This window comes from Triturus cristatus, chromosome 6 (assembly GCF_964204655.1).
Source record: "Triturus cristatus chromosome 6, aTriCri1.1, whole genome shotgun sequence".
Classification (NCBI taxonomy): Eukaryota; Metazoa; Chordata; class Amphibia; order Caudata; family Salamandridae; genus Triturus; species Triturus cristatus.
Window position 1 is genome coordinate 506,969,920 of NC_140589.1, and position 12,262 is coordinate 506,982,181.

Here is a 12,262-nt window from a genome sequence, read left to right on the forward strand (position 1 = left end):
ATTGTTATTACACCCAACTTTTATCATCCACTTCTCCAATCTATATGGCTCGTTGCACACACCTTTTCATACTCATTCAACCATTGTCATTACACCCAACTTTTATCATCCACTTCTACATGGAACTCACCGGTACAATTGTGCTGCGGCAAAAAAGTCTCCAAAAGTGGAGTACTTGTAGATGTCTGGACGGACGTTTGGAAACTTGCAGAGATTGCTAGAATAATAGAAAACTCATATATAGATCTCTATTTCCGAACATAATTTGAGAATCAAAGGGCCCTCCTTACTTGTCCCTATTTGGTGTCACTGATTTTACTCTTATTACATCATCTAGCCATATTTTTACGGTTCCTTATTAGTGGTTGTGCATTTACATAAATTGCTACAATGAGGAGGTACATCCATTATAATCATTGGTGGGCTATTAAAAAAGACCTCTATAATTTGCACCTCAAGGCAAAGCATTCCCAAGGTGGAAATATAATGTATTGATTGTATCTAATCCATATGCTCACTATATAGGTATACTTCAATTATTTTCATATTCAGGAACAACGACCCACCTCAATTTTTTCAAGGCACGAAAAAGACGGGGTAGGTTTCAATTCGAATTCAATTAGTTTGCCAGGAATGGTCTCGGTCACTGTAAGATTAAATTAAAGCAATGGTTGTTAATTAATCTCCCTTTTATTTAATATACATCGGTTTTTTATAATGGTTTGCTCAATTCGCGCTCACCTTTCTTTTCTGGAGCTTTATTTATTCCAGATGGATATCGATCCCTCTTTTGTGTTTACTTGTTATTCAGGCAGGGGTGAGCATGTAGTTTGTCATCTCCCTTGATGTTCTGAAAAGCGAGTGAAAACCACTGTGTGAGTCCAAATGTATCTACACCGCTTGTTTGTTACGCTGTCTATTCATCCACTTATTGTTTATTCATTAGTATTTTCTATTAGACCCCCTCTATGTCAATACTGTAGGGTCACCTGAAATGGAGGTAGGCGTATTCGTTACCCCTTGTTGTTTACATTTCCTATTCTAAAAGGATAAACCCATTCGTCCACCTTACTAGATCGACATCATGCTCATTGCAACTACTCGGTGTGTTTACCGTCAACCCTCATTAATAGGGTCAATCTTTTAGTGAATTACCATGAGCCCTCCGTTGTTGGAATTCTTTTTAACAGACTTCTTGCACTTCGCTGCAAAGCGGCGCATGTGGGAACTCGATAAGGATTTAAATGGTTCCGACACAATGTAAGAGATATTTCTACCCCCGTACTATAATGTCACTGCTTGAGCGGACTTATTCCAGCCCATATCGTTAACTAATCCACCCATCGCTTACCGTGTATCGGGGTCGTGTATGTATCCCTCCGTCTTTCGTCTATTCTTCCGCTTTCTGTTCGTGCTTACTACAATTGTTTGTTATATCCGTTAGATCACGTGTGACGTCTAACCTTGCGTGTCTTAATGGAAACTGACGTTTTTTTTCCCCTGTCTGATCCGTAGTCGCCATCTTGGAATGGGGTGAAAACTATCACTCGGCTAGTTTCATGCTTCTAAGGGCTCAAATTACCCGTTTAAATCCAAGAATTATTCAGATTTACCAAAAATAGACCTGTTTTATTCGATTGATGTCGGATTATTGTGATCTAAATAAATACACCCATTTTGTTATAATCTTATTCACTTCGTGGTTGAGGGGTCATCCCTGTTTTTAATACATCCCCTTCTTGATACGTAAAGACCCGATATCGGTTGTGTATAAAACCTGGTTTTGATGTGACTGACAAATGACAACCACTCGGATTCTTTTCGAAAATTGTTCAGTTGATCAGTATTTTATGTCTGACACTGCCTCCAAAAATCCAAATTGACAGATGTATGACACATTGCTTGTCAATTATTGTTCTCCTTTTCACGGCATGGAATATGTTTTGAAACAACTGTGATAAAGTGTGTGGTGCCTTTATCATTTTAACTGTATATGATCTTTATGTGTATGATTTATTATGTTTTATATAACACAGCAGTGATGAATTTATATTGATTATTAAAATACAGATTTTTTTTATCTATTTCGTTTCATTAGAAGTGCTTCCTACCTACCCAACAGTGAGGGTGAGAGTAAAGTGTGCAACATGAGTGTGTTCGAAGATTGAGAGGATAGTGATGGTTGACCAATAGCCAACAGGCATATATATTTTTACAATTGACATTACAACAAGAAAGAATACAATATTAGTTCAGGCGTTTAGAGAGGGATTTGCCCTTCTTGACACTACGCCACAGGGTTTGAGTCTTTTTAGCATTTCATAAGAGGCAGAATGATGCACCAACCAGCCAATGATATCAATCAGCCAGTGCCATGAGGTTACAGTGAAATATTTCTCTTTGAGAAACTTAAAGGCTACTCATTGTACATTTTAAAGAATTGAGGCCTAAATACGGGTTTGGTGGTCCATAGGACTGCCAAACCCACGGTGGAGGGGGGTGGTGGCCGCACCAGTGGTCTAACCACCATATTACGCCTACAGCATTTGGACTGCCATAGGACCACCTTTACCCCCAGGGATCCGTGATCCCTTGGTGATGGAGTGGCGGTCTGGGGCAGCAATATGCTGCTGTGGGACTGCCATGCATATTACAATTTTCTGACCTCCTGACTTTTCATGGTGGTGATCCCGCTATGAAAAGTGTTGCGGTCAGGAAAGTAAGGGGGCGCTACAGGGTCCCCTGGTGCTTCTGTGCATGGGTGTGCAAGCAGGGGGGCACAAGGTGTGCCCCCCCTGTGTGCATGCACCTCAGTTCCTGCATGGCATGGACAGCACACCATTCAGGAACTTGCTTTGGCGCTGCAGTTCAATGGCTCAAATCTGAGCCTTAGAACTACACCACCGCAGGACCGCCGTGCTGCCTGCTCGCCAGACCACGAAAAGACTCGTAATCTGTAGGGTGGCGGTTGACTTTGGCGGTGTGGGGGATGGGCGCGGGTGTGGCGGCCCACTCCCATTCCACCAAAGTCATAATCAGCCCTTATATAAAATTAGTTATTTCAGACTACGACATCAAGTCAGACCTAAACTCACTTACCTGCCATATCAACAGCAAAAGGTCTATCCGCTCTCCAGCCTGTATACCAGCCAACAACTTTTCCATTTTCCACCACCGGGCGTTCGTAGCGACGTCCACCCACCAGCCCTACTGGCCAAATGGATACCTTTCGAGTTGTGCGCATCTGCAGAGGGAGAGAAGAAACATAACATAATTGTGGGTTATGTGAGACGATGGCTGCAAGAAGATAAAACGAACGATAATCGGAATCAAACCCCAAAAGCTAAACAGCATTTTCTAGATTACCGTTTTTACATGCTGCTCTCTGTGAGGTTAATTGTGCATAACTAGTTTGAGGGGCAGCATAAAAAGACATAAAACTGCAGTCGGAAATGAGGGAGGGGGAGAGATTGGTGCATGATCATGGAAAATGGCCAGTGCATATAAAAGGCTCACTTTTGCCTCTCTCTCTTTCCCTCTCTTGTTTGCTCAAATTGTTTAAAGGTGCTCATTTACTTAACAATGGTTAGAAATGTTAAGCAATTCAGTGTCTTCTCCCGCAGGATGGGAGGAGCTCAGTGATGTAACACACAATGATGGGGCTCTCTCTGCCGATTCTAAGGAGGGGCTGAGTCTCCCATATCTCACAAATATTCATGGGCCTTGGGCTGAATGGTGCCCCATTAAGGGTTGGGGGCCCTCTGGAGGGTTGGCGTTGCACTGCGCCGCAGCAGGCTGTGATACGCCCTTGGAGAAGCTGCCAACTGTAACTTTAATGTAACTGTCTTTAGACTCTGACTCATTTTTATTACAATATCTTCATATATTTATTTAGACTTAGAATTAGTGTTACGAAATTGTATTGCCTTCATTTTTATTTTTTTTGAAAACCTTTATTAATCGCAGTTGCATCATTTTACAATGTATATTCACCATCCAAGGTGTCGGATCAGTTAGACAATAAACACACGTTTCCAGATTGTAAGACACAGCCATTCAGCCGGCAGCCCGGAGGTCCGGCGGCGTTGTGCATGTGAACATTTGTATAGGAATTAGGTGCGTACATTGTGAAAAGGTAGGCCTATGGTGCTTTTCTGTGTTTTGTTGTGGTGTTTCTGAAGCGCATTACCAGCAATAGAGGATGGCGCTGTGTTCCAGCCCACATTGCGACTATTTCGGTTGCCACCCAGGCCCTTAGCGGGAGTCGTACAGGACACCGTGGTTACCCCCCAGTGTCAAGGCCTCCGGGCAGCTTAGCACTTGCGTCGTGTTCATAGTGTAGGCTGGAGCGCGACAAGGAGGTTTCGGTATAGCTCACAGTGACATATATGGCAGCGCGTATATCCGACGAGCCCAGTGTGCAGCCTCGCAGTTCAAGTCTATGTGTGTGTTACATGGCGCGCATCCGTCCCTCCAGCATTGTGTCCCTCAAGCCGCTAAGTGTCCGGGCACGCCCGGTACACAACTCAGCGCGCTCCGGGTAAGATCGCTCCGTGCGCTCCGGGCGTATCCGTCCCGTGCGCGGAGTGCGCGCCATCACTGCCTCATCAGCAGTATTCAGGGCACGCTAGGTAGGGTAGCGCTTCGGGGGTGCCGGACAACGCATCCATCATTTGTTATCCGTGGGTAAGTAGGGATCCGATCAGGGAGCTTAACCAATGACCAAACTGTTCCCTGTGTATGTGCTGTGATAGGGGGGATCAAGATTAGGGTCGTAAACTCAGGCGGGTCAAGGGTAAGGGGGGAGGAGGGAAGAGGAGATCATTCTGCGTTAGAGCGGGAGGGGGCATCAACTGTCGATTGGGGCACAGCGGGACCACGCGATGTGCGCGGGAAGCAGCAGGCCGGAGGGGGGCGGGGAGAGAGAAGGGGGCTGTCAGAAAGGCCGGGAGCCCGTAGCGCCCTTGCCCGCACCCTTTTTCTCTATGTATAGGGCGCTCCTCTGTGCCTGGGATGGAGCGGCTGGGTAGGGCGGAGCGATCATGTCTTCCCGTCCGGGCCCGCAACCGGGTATTATGCGCGTTGCTTCAGGCTGCGGCAGCAGCAATCCCTGCGCGCGCGCCATGGTTGTACAGCGAGTGATTCCCGGCAGCAGTCTCCTGTAGGGCAAAAGTTAGAGGCGCTAGGGGGCAAGCAGAGGGGGGCGGGAGCTAACTCCGTCACGGTCTTAGGGATATTGCTACCCAGCCAACAAGGGAGCGGCGCTCTCCAGAGACTCAGGTTATCCCTCGGTCCTGACAGGCCACCTGAAATGCCGTGAGGAGGTCGTCCCAAAGCTGGGCGATGGGGAACTTCCGGAGTCCCGCAGTTTCCTCACGAAGAAGCACCGCACTCTCCGCCTGTGCCCAATTAACGAAGGAGGCTTTCCAATGTCTGATGTGCGGGGGGATTGCTGCCTTCCAATGCTTGGTGAGCAAGCGTTTGGCCGTTATGAGACCTATGTCCCAAAAGCGTGCCTGCACTTTGTTATCTTTTGTGCGCCTATACAACCCTAGTATGCATGCGTCCCATGTGCGCGGTAGTCGTCCATCAGCACTGCACGCAAACAGTGACAATACGTTGTCCCAGTATGTCTGTATACCAGGACAGTGCCATAGCATGTGTAAGAGGTCCGCTCCCGGTTGCGAGCACCGCTGGCAAGCTGCATCTGTCCGCGAGAAGTATCTGTTAATCTTGTCAGGTGTAAGGTATGCGCGCTGCAGTATGTAGTATTGTATAATTTTAAAGCGGGGGTTGCGTGGAATGTTGGTCGGGCTGGCAAGTATCAGCGCCCATTCTTTGTCTGTCCAGTCTCTTCCCCTGTCTGTCGCCCAGCGCTCCCTCAGTGTTAATGTGGATGGTTGCGAGTGCGCCTGCAGTGCCTGTGCTAGCCAGTGTATGATGTGCGTGCCATTGCCCATAACGTGCAGATATTGGATGAAGGTATGCGTCGGGGGTTCCACCGCCATGTCGCCCCAGGAAGTCGTGAGCGTACGCATGAGGGAGGCATGTAGGAGGAACTGTCCCGCCAGGAGAGCCGTGTCTTCAGCCAGGTTGGCGAACGCAAGTAAGTCGCCATCTACATATAGATCGCTCAGCGTGTCCACTCTAGCTTGTTCCCATCCAGCCAAGTGGGCCTCCGTGAGCGGTCCCGTCGGGCCAGGCATGCCCAAGAGTGGCAAACTCGGGGCGTATGGCGTAGTCGCGCGCGTGAGGCGGAGGCACCGCAGGAAACATCTGCGCGCTACCGCCAGGTAGACCTGGGAGGGGCAGGGCGCGCGGGTTATTGGGTGGAACAGTGTATTTATTTGTGTTCGTGTCCAGGCAGCCACGTGCGAGGTAGTGTCCTCAAGCTGCTTGCCGCACAGCCATCCCGCCACCCATTGCATCTGTGCCGCGAGGTAGTACAGTTCCATATTAGGAACTGTCAAGCCCCCGGAATCCGTGGGCATGTATAATTTAGCCAGCGCCACCCGCGGTCTCCCCTTGTTCCAGATGAGGCTACGCAGCAGCACCTCCAGTTCGCGGAACAGCTTGGTGGGAACATACAGAGGCATATTTGCAAAATAATAGAGTAGGCGAGGCAGCACTATCATTTTGGTCAGTGCCACACGACTAGGCACGTTAAGGGGTAAGGTGTTCCAGAAGCCAACTTGTGCTCGGACAGAAGCGATTGCTCGAAGGAGGTTCCCCTCTAGGATGTCTGCTGGGGTTCTGTAGATCCTTATCCCCAAGTAGCGGAAGGTGGTGGGATGCCACCGCAACTTGTCCCCTCCCAGCCGGATGTCGCATTCAGGCGTTGCTGGGCTAAAGGGATAGGCTCCCGACTTGGCCCAATTGACTCTCAGGCCCGACATCTCCTCAAAGGTGCGGAAGATGTCAGTGAGGGAGGCAGGGATGGCAGTTATGTCCCTGACGTACAGCAGCAGGTCGTCTGCATACAGAGACACCGCATGCAGGCCATCCGCCAATGGAATTCCCCATGCGTCCTGAGAGTCGCGGCCAGGGGTTCCATGGCCAGTGAAAACAGCAATGGCGACAGCGGGCAGCTCTGGCGGGTGCCCCTGCGGACCCGGATGGCAGCGGAGAGGAGGCGGCCCGTACGGACTCGGACTGTCGGTCGGCCATAAAGTAGGTCAATCATGGCACTGTATCCCCCCCAGCCGATATTTCTCTGCGACCGCCCTCAGATACGGCCACTCGACTGAGTCGAAGGCCTTCTCCAGGTCCAGTATCAGGCATCCCGCCCTTGGCCACTGCTGCGTGGCGTATTCCTGTACCCGTTAGAGGCGGCGGATGTTGTAGGAAGTGTGACGTTTGGGGACAAATCCATTTTGGTCTCGATGCACCAGAGCGGGTACATGAGGGGCCAGCCTCCTGGCTAACGCAGAAGCCAGGATTTTATAATCCGTGTTCAGTAGCGCCAGTGGGCGGTAAGAGCCCACCCGTGTACTATCCTTGCCAGGTTTAAGAATAGAAACCAGGATGGCCTCATTTAACGTTGGGGGTAAAGCCGCATCTTCTTCTGCCGCTGTGTACATTCGCAGTAGTTCCGGGACGAGGATGTCCGAGCCAGCCTTGTAAAGCTCAGCCGGTAGCCCGTCCGGGCCCGGGGTTTTGCCATTGGACAGATTAAAGATGGCTTCTCGGAGCTCATCTGACTCCAGCGGGGCCCCCAGCTCGTCTTGCTGCGCAATAGTCAGTTGCGGCATTTGCAGGGGGGAGAGATAGTCGGCTATATCAGGATGAGGGACTGATAGGCGGGAGCGATACAACGCGTCATAGTGGGCAGTAAAGGTGTCATGTATGCCGAGTTGCGTGTACACTAGTTCCCCCCCCTCCCTCTGTATGGCCGTCACCGGGGTCGAGCGGGCGTCCTGTGAGATCAGCCACTCTAAAAGTTTGCCTGGTCTGTCGCCAAGGTGATGTGTTCTCGCCGAATGCGCAGCATAGTTGACATTTCGGAGTCGCTCCAAGAGGCGCGCGTGTTCCGTGTGGGCCTCGTGTAGCGGGTACCCGTCTCCATCCACAGCCCCCTCCTCTCGCGCAAGCAAGTCCGATTCCAGCCTAGTTAAGTCCCTCTCTAGTTGGTGCCTCACGTGCCCCTGTGCATGCAGGCAGTGTCCTCGGAGCACCACCTTAAAGGCGTCCCATTCCACCTGTGGATTGGATGCCGTACCGGCATTATCCTCGAAGTATTGCGCGGCGCGCTCGAGTAAGGCATCACGGAAAGCCGCGTCCAGTAACAGCGCAGGTTGTAGGCGCCATGTGGGCACGGGGGGGTGCGGGCGGACCCAGGCCATGGACATGAAGTGTGGGTTGTGATCTGAGTGCGTGCGGCCCATGTATTGTGTGTCTGTCACGTGGGGTAGGAGGTCAGTAGACGCCATGAACCGGTCCAGGCGGACATGCAGGTCGTGAGCGCCAGAGTAGTAGGAATATGTCCGCGTCCCCGGGTTGCGCAGCCGCCAAACATCATGTAGATCCCATTGCGCGGCCCATTCCAATAGTGCTTTCGTGGCTCCCCTTGTAGAGGCATTAGCTGGGGGTGGGAAGGAGCGATCCAGTGTGATGTCCAAAGTGCAGTTATAGTCACCCCCTATTATCCACGAGGTTGCATGCCAAGTTGCCATAGTCGCTGAGAGCCGCGCCAGGAAGCCACCCTGATCTACGTTGGGGGAATAGAGGGACACTAGTGTAATAAGCTGGCCATCTAGCCTGCCCTGCGCAGCTGTATACCTGCCCTCCCGATCCACCACAGTTTCTGTGGTTTCCCAAGGAGTCCCAGGGCGGACCCATATCAGTGTTCCGCGAGCGTATGAGGAATATTCCGTAGCATACAATTGCCCTCGCCATCTACGGTGTAGTGCCCGCACCTCAGCTCCGTTCAAATGGGTTTCTTGGAGCAGCGCTATGCTGACTTTATGTCGCTTTAGGTATGAATAGATATGAGAACGCCTAGCCGGTGTGTGCATTCCCCTGACGTTCCAGGTGCATATTTGGATATTAGCCATAGCAGTCGCGTGCGTGCGCGCCTCCCTCATCCCCCCAGGGTGTGGCCCCCATCCCAAGGGTCCCCCAGGTCCAGCTGTCCTCTCCCACCGTGCAGTTAGGTTGAGTATCGTGTGCACAGTGTCTTGTTCTCCAGTAGGGTAGGGGGATAGGGAAGAAAGGGAACACATAAAGCCTTAACATGGCAACAAAGTCCAAAATACCAAAAGGTCGCCTGCACAACGGTTCGCCGTCCAAACACTCAAGTGAGCTCATGAACTATACAGTCTTAGGGGGTTCTTGTGTTTCTTTCTTATCAGGAACCAAAACAGTGCAGTCCTGGAAGTGCCCTGCATCTCTCCCGGGTGGGGTGTGCAAGCCACTGCTGGCCGGCGGACGTCTAGTGTCTGTTGCTCAATGCCGTGGCAGCTGTACGCCCAGTTACCAGTCTAGTGTGGGCGAGGGTGCCAGGGGGGGCATGCCCCCCTCCGAGTGGTTCCTGTGGCAGCGGGCCGGCGGTAGAGCACCGTGGGGCACATTTGCGTATCTGCGAAGTGGGTGAATGATTCACGTGTTTATGATTAGAAAATGTACTCACAGTGTCCAGCTCCGTGTTCGAGTCCCCCAGAGCAGCAACGGCGTGGGCGCAGGGAGGCCCTAGGCAGGGCCAGTGGTAGGCGGGGCAGCCAAGCAGGTACTCAGGTAGTCCTGTGTCATGCAGCAGGCGGCAGTCCACCACCGGGTCCCGTCAACCAAAGAGATCCGCTGTTTGCGGCGTGACCTCCGGGGGCCCCCCAGAGCTCTGCGTATCCGGGATTCCGTAGATCTCCTCATCGTCCGTTGAGGACACCACCGGGCTAGCGCCCGGGCGGAGCGCCGGCGCCGGGGAGTTGCTGATTTCCGCCACCTTGCGCAGGGCATCCCGCTGTTCCTGTTGAACGAGGTCCACCGGTGGGGAGCGGCTCATCGCTCCTCTGACCAGCGGCGGCGTGGGCGACCTGCGGCGGTGCCGTCGTCTTGTTCCCCTGACCCTCTCCGTCGTGGCAGCTCCCAGCGCCCTTCGCGGCGCGTCCGGCATTCCTCCATCCAGCCAGGCCTCCGCTTCCTCGGGGCTCGTGAAGAAATGTGTCTTGTCTCGCGCCACCACTCTCAGTTTGGCTGGGAAAAGTAGCGAGTACTTGAGGTTCGCTTCGCGCAGTCTTCGTTTTACCGCCAGGAAGGAATGCCTCTGTCTCTGCACTCGCGCTGTGTAGTCCGGGAAGAACATCACCGCGGCGTTGTCTATGGTGACTTCCCCTAAATTCCTGGCTTCGCGCAGTATGGCATCTCGATCTCTGTAGTTGAGGACCCGAAGGAGAAACGGTCTAGGGTTAGAGCCCAGGGGGAGCGGTCTCTTGGGCACACGGTGGGCTCTCTCCACCACAAAGTATAGGGAAAGCGCGCTGTCCGGTAGCAGGTCTCGTAGCCAGTCCCGACCCTGCGGGCAGGATCCGTCCCTTCCCATTTCTCCGGAATGCCCACTAGGCGGATGTTGTTTCTTCGTGCCCGGCCCTCCGCATCTTCAGCTCTACCCTCTAAGAGTTCCACTCTGTTCAGGAGGTCTTGTACCTTTGTTTCCGTCTGTTTCGCCGCTGGCTCGACATCTGCCATTGTGTCTTCCAGCGTTTTTGTGCGTGCTTGCAACTTTTTATGATCAGCTCGGAGGTGGGTTAGGTCTATTGCCACGCCATCGATTCGGGTCTCCAGGGAGGTGTGTGTCTGCTGCAGGGACTCTTCCATCCGCTCCATGGCTGCCAGGACGCTATCCAGCTTCGCCGCTACGTGTTCGGTATCCATCTTAGGTGCTGCTTTCTCGTGCTTTCCCCTCGCCGTTGCAGCTCTCGGTCCGGCGCACGTTCGCACCCCTCTAGGCATGGAGCTGGTGGCGCGTGTAAGGTATTCTTCCCTGTCGCAGGGGGGTCGGAGGCCCGTCGCGCGCGGGGAAGCACCTCCGCGACGTCGAGGCCACCGCTGCGGGTCCTATACCACCTCAAGGGAGAGGGGTGGCTCACTCCTCCATTCCAGCGCAGCCTCAGTTCAGCTGTAACCAGGCCAGAGCGTGGGGGGAAGGCAGAGCCTCTGCGTCCCTTCGTAGGCCTGGGGACCTCCGTTGCTGTTTCCCAAAGGCCATCCCAGCCCAATGGTATCTTGAGGGCAGTAGCCTACAGGCGGCAGCGGCTAGGCACCGCGCCTCTCCGGTTCCACCCCGCCGCTCCCAGGGCCCCAGTCACACCACTCATTTGTAGGCCGGGTGCCGCAGGCTGCGTCTTCTTGTCCCCTCCGGGTTGTCCCCAGCTCGCCACCGCCTCCGATTAGCTCGTCGTGGGGGAGGGGGGGTCCCCAGGTGTCCCCAACCGCAGCGCCTGTCTCGCGGGGGCACACCCCCGCAACGGTCGCGCATTTCCTCTCGGTGCCACGTTAGCTCCCCTGCAGGCCGCAGCACAAGGCCCAGGGAACCAGCCGAAGCCGCGGGCTCGCGTAGTCGCGGTCTCCAGACGTGCGCCCAGCAAGGCGGCCTCAGTCTCGTCGCCAGGGTCGGCGCGGTGTCCCACCTCCGATGCACCCCAAAGTCGGCCTGGGCAGGCAGGAGGTCCCGGAGCAGGTCCGCCAGCAGAATCGGGCCATGTAGAGGAGTTTTGACGGAGAAACGACCCGGGGCAGGAAGGCTCAAGCGGGAGCTCTACCCGGGCACGTCTGTTCTCATCGCGTGCTAAGCCACGCCCCCATTGTATTGCCTTCATGTTCGGATGCTCCCCTGTACTCTTTCAATGCTTACCCTATTGTTAAGTGTCATAAAAGTTTCAGACAAATCGAGATGTTTAATGTTCATTTTGAACCTCACTGCTGAGGTCAGAAGTAGCATGACGGCATATGTACATGCTGGTAAAAAAACTTCAGAATGTTGATTCTGATAACAATAAAATGTTTATTCTGTCTCCCATGCCTATCAGTCTACTTAAGGAGCCAATTAGTCATTAGACTTAAGAAAGGTTTACAATGTTAAGAAGACCAGTTGAAGATGTGGATCAAATGCGTCAACTACTCAGGGAGGCGATAAAGAAAAGTACCAGAGGCTCTGGTGTTCGCTTCCTTTCACATTATAAATAGGTGCCCCTATTATACAATATACAAATATTATGTCTCACCAATGAGTTGTGTGGTGTATGAAACAAAAGGCTAGAGGCTGAGAGTA

General features: G+C 52.8%; 1 protein-coding gene across 1 annotated transcript in view; it reads right to left on the reverse strand.

The window, feature by feature from the left end:
- The window catches only part of B3GAT2 (beta-1,3-glucuronyltransferase 2), a 372,851-nt gene that overhangs the window by 130,618 nt on the left and 229,971 nt on the right, over positions 1-12,262 (reverse strand). The window contains exon 2 of the mRNA XM_085610919.1: positions 3,100-3,244. Within this exon, the coding sequence (XP_085467045.1) occupies positions 3,100-3,244 (145 nt within the window). The remainder of the gene's footprint in view (positions 1-3,099; positions 3,245-12,262) is intronic.